Source organism: Calonectris borealis, chromosome 14 (assembly GCF_964195595.1).
Source record: "Calonectris borealis chromosome 14, bCalBor7.hap1.2, whole genome shotgun sequence".
Lineage (NCBI taxonomy): Eukaryota > Metazoa > Chordata > Aves > Procellariiformes > Procellariidae > Calonectris > Calonectris borealis.
In genome coordinates this window covers 4,915,213-4,924,245 of record NC_134325.1, presented here as the reverse complement: position 1 = coordinate 4,924,245, position 9,033 = coordinate 4,915,213, and the positions used below count along the sequence as shown (strand labels likewise).

Genomic DNA, 9,033 nt, shown 5'->3' with positions numbered 1-9,033 from the left:
AGATTTCAATGGTCTCCACACTGCCCACCACGAACAACGTCTCTGTCCTCAAGTGAATGCTAGGTGGTTTGAGCAGTAATTCCCACCGCTCCCTCCACAGCTCGGTCTGATGTGGTACCCCCGCCAGCAGCGTGAATTCACGGCTCCGGATGTCGCTATATTGCTTCCCAGCACATGAGGCACCTGCTTGACTGATTTCTTTACCCTTGTGAGTGTTAGGAATAGCTGTGCATCTATTTTAGCCGAGCAAGTCAAGTGCAAGTTGTTTTTCACGTAAGATGACTGTGTACAGCAGCACAGGCAGGGGGAAGCTGTATTTTTGGAGAGCAGACCCTTAGTATGGGGCAAAATGCTCGCCTGCACTCGGATGCTGATTTTCTTCTTTATTGGCTGCTCCTGAGTCTGCAGCCGGAGGAACGGTCTCCTGTGGAACGGCAGCTTTAGACAATTTTATTGGCTGATGAATCTGATCTTGCCTGGCCACCTTCCAGAAACACTGACTTGCCCGAGATGAGAGTGAGAGGAAGGTTGCTCTGCCTGAGGCTGTAAAGCGATTATTTTGAGACCAACGTAACACCCATGCCTTGCTGCACGGTAAGTATATAAAGATAGGTCCGTATACACACGTATATATGCATAAAGTGCTTTATAATAGAATTGCTGACACAATTAAATGTGCAGCTCCTGTGGACTGCGTCTTGTTTGCTGCTTAATTATGTGAAAATGTATTTGGTAAATTGCTTGCCGTCACAAAATGCTCAATTAACTGTTGCAATGATCTAAGTTGAAACACTGCATTTGTCTCCTCCTCTGATTATTTCCTGTGCTGCAAGACATTGATTTAAGCTTTTTGCCATGAGAGAACAAAATACAGCTGCAAGATGTTGATCTTAAAGTGTTTTCTTCGGCTTTATTCTTTTGCTGCTGGAAACTCAAAATACCAGAGCTGCTTGCTAATATTTGCTCAAGTCTCCTAAAAATTGCTGATTAATCTTGCCCTTCCTTTTTTAAGGGTAACTTCTGTGAAGTTTGATGCTATGGGTTGTTTTGCAAGTTGTGCTTTGCAACAGAGCAAAAATAGGGCAGAGCTAAGGAAGAGAACGTTTTTAATGTAGCCCCCAAAGTGTGTGGTGCTCAAAGTGGCAGGATACTGCATTGCACCTACATCAGTTGCAAGCAGTTCTCCAGATGAACATTTCTGGAAGAGCCTTCAAAACTATTGCTACCTAAGGAATTGATGGTTGACTCGCAGCACTAGAACAGATTGAAAGAATGCAGCTTTTTAGACTGCAGCAGCCCTATAATATTCAAAGATGCAGCTAATCCTGAGAGCACAGCATACCTGCTGCTTCAGAAGTGATACCAAATATTTTAAGTTTCACTCTAACAACCTGCAGTGCCCCAATAGCCAGAGTAGAGTTGGAAACTGTGACTTTTTGGCAGCTTTGGGAAACAACCTTTTATCACCATACTTTTTCAAAATACCTCTCTCTAATATTTCATCGTTTTTTGTTAGGAGAGGTGGGAGAGGAAGTGGCGTGGCAGTGTTTTCTGCAAACAGATCCCCACTGAGCATAGCGCAGGGACAATACAGCATCCTCAGGGCTAAGACAAAGTATTAAATTAAAGATGGGTAAAGCTATATGCAGTCCCCAAACGCTTCCTGAGCTAGAACTTTCCGTCTCTTGGGCTGTGCTTAGCATAACTGTGTTGATGGCAACAATGCTTTTCTTTGTTCTTCTTCCTGAGGGCTTGAGCAGCTTCATGATTTGCCTTGGCTGGACCAGCTTTGCAGTACCATACTGGCCTGGGATGCAACATGTTCCTTAAGTGCCAGAAATAGATGGCATGGTGCTGGTTATAGCCTCTTAAATTAAATCACCTGCACCACAGCTGCCTTTCCAAGCTGTGGTGTTATGTTTTGAGAACTATGGGAAGAGGTCAGAGTAAGAGGGCCAAGTTTTGCAGGTGGGGGAGAAACATGCACTTTGATTTGCAGCTGTAGTTGCAAAGTTGTAGTCCTGTCTACAGGAAGATTTTCCCTATTATGTCCAAGTGGAGAGGAGGGGAGGCCTCACTTTGTGCAATTCCTAGCTGTATTTCAGCTGCAGGAGGAAATAACCTTGTCGAACTGGCTCCCGTGACAAGTGGAATGGCAGTATAGGAAGTCCTGTAGCTCTGTTATCGGCTGTGGTTATGAGAGTGAAATAGGACCTTATCTTAATGAGAAATGTTGCGGCAAATGTATTTTAGTATGACTTCGGTGCAGTTGTGCCAGGTAGCATTCACAAACTTTGGTGCTGTGTCTTTTAAACATTCATTTTGTTGGCCCTGTAAATAGTCGAAACTACTTTTTTTGCTTGCTCCTGTGTTTCTGCACTACTCCTGCTCCTGTTCTTGCTGGCTGAGGCTTCTAAGGGAGCCGTGGGAAGCTGACATTCATACTCATTGGATTTCAAACGTCCCTTCTAGAAATCACAGACACTGCCATTATATGTAAGGTCAGGCAGGATCTGCAGAACAGAATTATCTAGTTATATAGATGTGTTTGTGATTTTCTTTGATTTTGTTGTGGAATTTCAGTTCTTTCAGGTTAAGATTTAAGTTTAATACATGTGGAAAACATAGTGTTGACATACCAGCTCAGTACCTGTTCACCCTCCTGGAAAAGTTGTTTGTATTAATGTCAGACATGCATCTATAAAGTTGTAAGCTGTGGCTGTTGTAATACTAAAAAGGAAGGAAAAGGGGAGGAAACTGTGTATGAAGATGTGAATTCTGCTTGTTTTAGGTTTAAATGACAAGCATTTGAAAGCAACCTGTGGTAGAAACAGAGCTTTACCACTAAGCAGGATGCAACTTAACTTGGGGGAGAATGCGTGGTCCTCTTGAGTCTCCAAAGGGCTCTTTGATACCTGTTACTGGTATGCTGCTGGTGTGTTTCTGCAAGACAGCAATCGTGCAAAAGCTAAATACAGGCAGCTCATTTATTTTTTGAGCATTTGCAATAACTCCAGGTGCCACAACAGTTAAAATGCTGTGACTTCTGCCACTGTCAAGCCAAAGGTAGAGGTGGCCTGACTTCGGGCACCAGTGGAATGGATACCCAAGGAGCGTTTCTTGTGCCTGTGCTGCGCCGGTGGCTTTTGTGAGCAGTCCCTGGGAAGCGAGGGTGGCTTGGGGCCCTGTGGCAGGGCAGGGGAGGAGGTCACATCAGATACATCGCCCTTTCTTGGCCTGCCCCACAGAGAGGAGTGTGGGGCCACGACTGCAGCCAGCCTCGAAACAGCGTGGCAGATTTTTGCTGTTCTGCTGTCAGTCATCTGGTGTGGTGCTCTGCACCCCAGTTGCCTCACTCAGCCTTGTAAATGTGCCGGGATCCTGATCTCTTATTTTTCTTGGAGTAGATAAAAGATAAGGGCATTTCTAGCCCTTTTGCTTGAGGGGGGAAAATGGAGAAAAGTGGAAAAATCTCAGAAGAGGAGGCAACTAAGAATATCATAAAGCTTGTGATCTTTGTTAATGGTTATATTTGGCAATTCTGTAGAAATGGATCTGAGAGAAAACTATGATTCTCAGACTTTTAAAAAAGCATTTATTTGGAAATGTTTTGTTTTTAAATTAAGATGTGAGTGAAGAAAGTGCAAATACATAGATTTTTATTTTGGCGGTTTAAAATAGCTTCTGTGCAATGCTTTTACAATATGTTAGTTTAGAATGTGGACTTACAAATTACAGTAGTATTTTAAAGCACTTGAAATTCAGAATGACATGTAAACTGACTGCAGTGATTTTATTTTTATCTTGGTTGGTTTTGTGTTAGTTTGGATGTGAATTTGTATTTCTGTATATGTATATAAACACAATCCTATTAACATGTATGTAAGTAGGAAGCTGGTAGGCAATGTGCTTACATATATATCAGCATATTATTGAGCCATAATATGAAATATTTACTACCAATATCCATTCGTAAACCTGATGTGCTGTGAACTCATGCTAGGAGTAATAAGGCAAGAAACTGTTTATGCTCTGTGATACAAATAGCCAGATCAATAATGGGAATGAAAAGTGGAATATTGTTCTTTAGTTTTAATTACAGCCTGACAAATGGTGCATTCATTTTTTATTGTTAATAAATGGCCCATATGGCATCCTTTGATTACATGGTTTGCAGCTTCTGCAACAGTAAGGCACTTATTTTCAGGCAATACATAACGTTTAATCTGGGCTTTCTGAGCAGAAGATTGTCTTGAGTAAGGAAATGGACACTACCAGGAGAAGGTACCTTAGGTAGCTCAGAGTCTTCCAGTCTGAAGGCTTGGTGCATGTCGCACGCACCTCAGCAGCAGGGCCAGCAACTTCCTCACATTCCAAATCAAACTGGGTCAAACCAGGAAGGGTTTTTCCCCACCAGCAAATTTCATTCTTTCACAGAATGTGTGAGGATGGTTTTTCCATGGTGCACAATCCGGATTCCAGGATGCCTGGCATGCAGGGACAGATAAAAGCAAACCAGAGAAGGGGGCTTTATTTAGAAAGCAAAGCAAAGCAAAATTAGGATTTCTTTGTGTGTGAGAAATATGCATCACAAAAAACAACCCCAACCCAACCCTTCCCCCCTACCCCCCACCCCGCACACCTCGGAATAAAGACAACCTATTTGCTTTTAATCACAGTATTTATCATACCTTTTAGAAACAAAACTGAAATCCATAGCCAGGACACCAGCTGGAGACATTCAGGAATATCTCCATGGAAATACCATCTTGGAAAGCAAACTTGCTGAAGTTTGCTTATTATTATCTTCAGAGCATTGCTGTCGGGGAGAAAACAGGAGCTAGGCAACAACTAGTCTCCCTGTTTTCTACACCCCCTGTCACAACAGACGGATGGGTGATAGGATCTCTCCAGCACAGCTCGTGTCCTCCCTTACAGTGTAGCTCTTGTAGCCACTTTGATCTGAGTGGGCAGCCAGTGTTGGGGACCTTCCTGGGGTGTTTCTACCAGAAAATGATACTGATTATACATGACTCATATCTTTAATGTAATCTTATGTGTTTACAGAGCATGCGTGTATGTACGCTTCTGTTTCCCCGAACACAAGAGGTTTCCTCCCTCACAGTTTTCGTGTGACCTTCCAGGGGCAAGGAGAGGCAGGAGGGAAGCAGGGAGAAGGAGAGGGGGGAAAACCTATTGGTCTTGCTTTGGGAAAGCTTCATCAGCAAGATAGCAACCTACGACCACTCATAACCTGCTGCAACACTGTCAGCACCCCAGAGTAGTGTGAACTTCTGGTCTGACAGTAGCAAATGGCCAAACTGCACAGACTCACCCATTGCTCCATATAAGCAAAGATTTGTGTTCCCTTAGCCTTTTGCAAATGATGTGTACAACATGATAGCTTAAAACCCAAGGCAGATGGTGCATTTCTGTACCATGCATCATTTCGTATGTGTGGTGAAATGTGGCTGGCTAAGTGTGTCCAGATGGGCATTGCTCCTTTGATGAAGAAATCATTAAAATGTGGCAATTTGTGGGAATCTAGGCTAAAATAAGCTCTCACATGGAGCGTTAGTACAAGGCACAAAGTTGAAAAAAAACATTCTCCACATATGTAACTAAATTGGGGGGGAAAAGCCTTTAAAAGATTGTGTAATCATTTAAGTTACTGCTTCATGGAACTCGAATGTAAGGCACTTAAAATACTGTGAAAACAAGGAGTGTTGTGAACTTTCAGCCGATACTCTAGGGCTAATATATAAAATTCTTCCCCAATATACTTGATTTCTCCTTTCAGTTGACTTTTTAGGAAGGATTTTTGAGGAAAATGTTCTATCTGATGTTACATGCCTATGATTTTCAGGCTAGCCTAAGAGGGATTATATACTTGTTATTTTGGTTTCCCTTTAGAGCGTTCTGCAATGTTTCATAAATCCAGATGACCAGTACAGATTTTAGGAAATATGTAATTTGCCACGTGGAATATATGCTGGTCACCTCCTCTGTTCTCAGAGGAGATGGCAGCTAACAAAAATGATGTCTGACAGGCTCTCTCGGGCTATGTGGAATGATCTGTCATCTCATCAGGTTCTTGTAAATTGCTGTAGCATAACACCAGGGTAAGATGTTTAAAGTTGTCAAAAGTAACTTTAAAGCCACTGACTTTCTAACTTTTAAATGTGGTTTAGACAGGGACTTATACTGTTGAATCCTGTAATCACCTTTGGAATGTTTTTCTAGTTCATCTTCCTTGAACGAAGTAAAAAGTGCCACAAAGCATTGCTGATCGTGAACTTGTTGAAATGTTATCTGTGAGGAGTAAAATTTGGAAGTGACTTGCTGAACTGATAAGATTGTCAGGGACAGTAATGGGTAAATGCCTCAACCTTTGTAATATAGATGATTATGTTCAAAACTAAGCATGGGGGAAAAGTGCACCCGTCTCAGGAAAGAAACAGTGAGCACTTGAATTATTTTTCCTTCTCCCACAGTCCATGCCAGAAACAGGAATTTCCTCAGCAGATTAGGTTTTTATATTAAATGTTCTTGCCTGGACTGCAAACCAAACCTCATTCCTCTTGCCCGTATTTAATATGGTGGACATCAAAATTTAATATAAAAAAGGAAACATTTAGTCAACCTTTTACCTCCCTTTTGTGGTACAAGGCTCTGTGTGGGTGGAAGGACAAAGATATGATACATGAAAACATGATTGATTTGTTTTCAAGTTTATGTCATATGTCAGCTCCAATATATGGGCATCACACTTTTCATCAGAGTGTCACAGAAATGCCATGAAGACTCTATATGGATGGGGATTTCTGCTTGAGAGCAAAGGTAACAAACTTGTCCCAGTCAAGTCTGTGATATATATAGACACCCACTGCAGCAACTTGCACCAACACAAGCCCTAAGCTGCAGGTAGGCCACATGGCTGTGTCTCGGCGGTTAGTCCTGCTGCATACTGCAGTTAAGCTGCACTGGCTTCTGAGCGGTTATTGCATCCGCATAAGGCATTTGCATTGATGCAACGGCTGCATTTCAGGCTTTCCCCAAACACTGCAGAAATGCACCAGCTGGTCCCAGGAAAAGTCTTGTCTTGACTGTGTGAAGTTTTGAAAAAAGATGGTTAGATTTCTGAAAAATAAAATGAAAAGGGAAGTAACGCTTCCTTACTAACTGAGTAATCTGGAGATGTCTTTCTATCCAGGCTTTATTAATGATCATTTCTTACTGTGGTTATTTGCATACATTTACTGAGCCCAGCAGTTTTTCCTTGCTCTGATTTTGTCTCATAAAATTCCGAAGTATAGAGCTGTCACTCATGTTTGCCAGGGATGAAATGTTGGTGTGATGTAATTTAACTATAGGCAAGGTGGCTTAATAAATTGTCTTTAATAGGTGGGTTTAGGATATGCATTTTTGTTTTGTAGTAACTTTCAATTTTTCTTTTACATCTTTCCTTTTCCACTGTAGCAATGGAAAAAGAGCTCATGTGCTCTTTAGCTGTCATATGACCATGCAGCTCCACAGAGGGACAGGGAAGGCTCTGTTCAAGAAAAGTCAATGTATTTGGGGCAGGATTCAGCAAATTAACTGGGAGCCTGTTTTTCTAAAGGCTAATTTATGCCGACAGGGAGATCCTCATACAGTGTGAAGCAGCACTGCACGGATCTCAACAGAGCTACTTTGTTCAGTGGGGGTTAAAAATCTGCTCCCAAGTGTGTGTGATTCTTTCCTTACGCTGATGCAATTACCACCACTGCGCCTGGGGAAGGTTTTGCCTCTGTCTTCTCCTCTCCTCTCTTTATGGCCTAGCAACCTACAAATCACTGTTTATCCCCTTGTTTTTTTGAAGGTTATCCATGCTTGCATGGTGAGCTGTGTTTGCGGCTGGGTGTCGCTACTTGTGTGAGCTTTGATGCCACGGGCTTGGTGGCAGTGAAGGCACAGCAGCACTGGCTTTGCTGCAGCCTTACTGCCTGCACCAGGGCCCCAGGACGTGGTTTGTCCAGCTCAGCCCATGCTGCCATCTCACTTACTGCTCACTTGGTTTGCCTCCACATACCAAGAGTGTGCTTTCCTCCCTGCAGCACGGCATATTGAGGAGGTAGGAGTTACTCTGATACGTATTTCCCTGCCAGCAGTGGCTCATCGTGCTTTATTGAACTGGTTTGCTTCTTACGTATGGCAGCAGGAAAAGCCTGTCCCCATGCTTTTGCTCCTGCTCGGTTTATCATTTTAAAAGACATGGTCCGTTTGACTTGCACTCCTTCTGTGTTTGTAGGTTAGACAGAACTCCCTGTGGGTCAGCTTTACGTCTTCAGCTGTAAATGTAGGTCAGCTGGCTGCCGTGCAGTATGTTCCTTATCCTTAAAAGCACAGGTCCTCACACGCAACTTCACAGTACATTGCCTTTGCTTGTCTTGTAAGAAAGCTCATTTTGCTAGCGTAGCGAAGTGGTTCAGCTGCTCTTGTGACATTAGCAGTCCTGCCAGCGTGGTAGCAAAATATTTTTCAGTCTAGGTGTTGCAGATGCATAATGAGAGCATTTTCTGCTGTTTCACTTCAGGGTTTTCCTGCCACTTTTTTGGTAAGGAGACACTGATCTCAGCCCTGTTAATGAAATTAATTATTGTAGGGTGTGACAGTTGGTGCCTATAAATCAAAGCGAGTCCTTCAACTTTTCTGCTGTGTTAAGGGAATGTCTCTTCTGATGCTAAATCTAAGATTTGTTCATTCCTGCATCCTAGAGAGCCCATCAGAGGTTTGAAGTCTAGGTGTGAAACTGATTCTCATGAGCTCGCAAGGAGCCAGTTGGGTTCAGTTACACTGCTGAAGAACCTGCTGTTTCCGTTATAGCACACATTTGGTTTACATTTCCCTGCCTGCAGACTCTAATCTTAGATATGAAACTTAATATGCTTTGAAATTTTTTTTAGCCCAGTTTCCTAAGAAGTTGAGGCTTATGCAATCCTTATGCAAAAGGAAAAGCCCCAAAAGGTTTCCCAAAAAAGACAGCACAAACCA

General features: G+C 42.7%; 1 protein-coding gene across 1 annotated transcript in view; it reads left to right on the top strand.

Moving 5' to 3' along the window:
- The first annotated feature begins 498 nt into the window (after positions 1 to 498).
- Positions 499 to 9,033, top strand: part of OSBPL5 (oxysterol binding protein like 5) — a 179,814-nt gene continuing 171,279 nt past the window's right edge. The window contains exon 1 of the mRNA XM_075163037.1: positions 499 to 594. Within this exon, the coding sequence (XP_075019138.1) occupies positions 580 to 594 (15 nt within the window). The 5' untranslated portion in view covers positions 499 to 579. The remainder of the gene's footprint in view (positions 595 to 9,033) is intronic.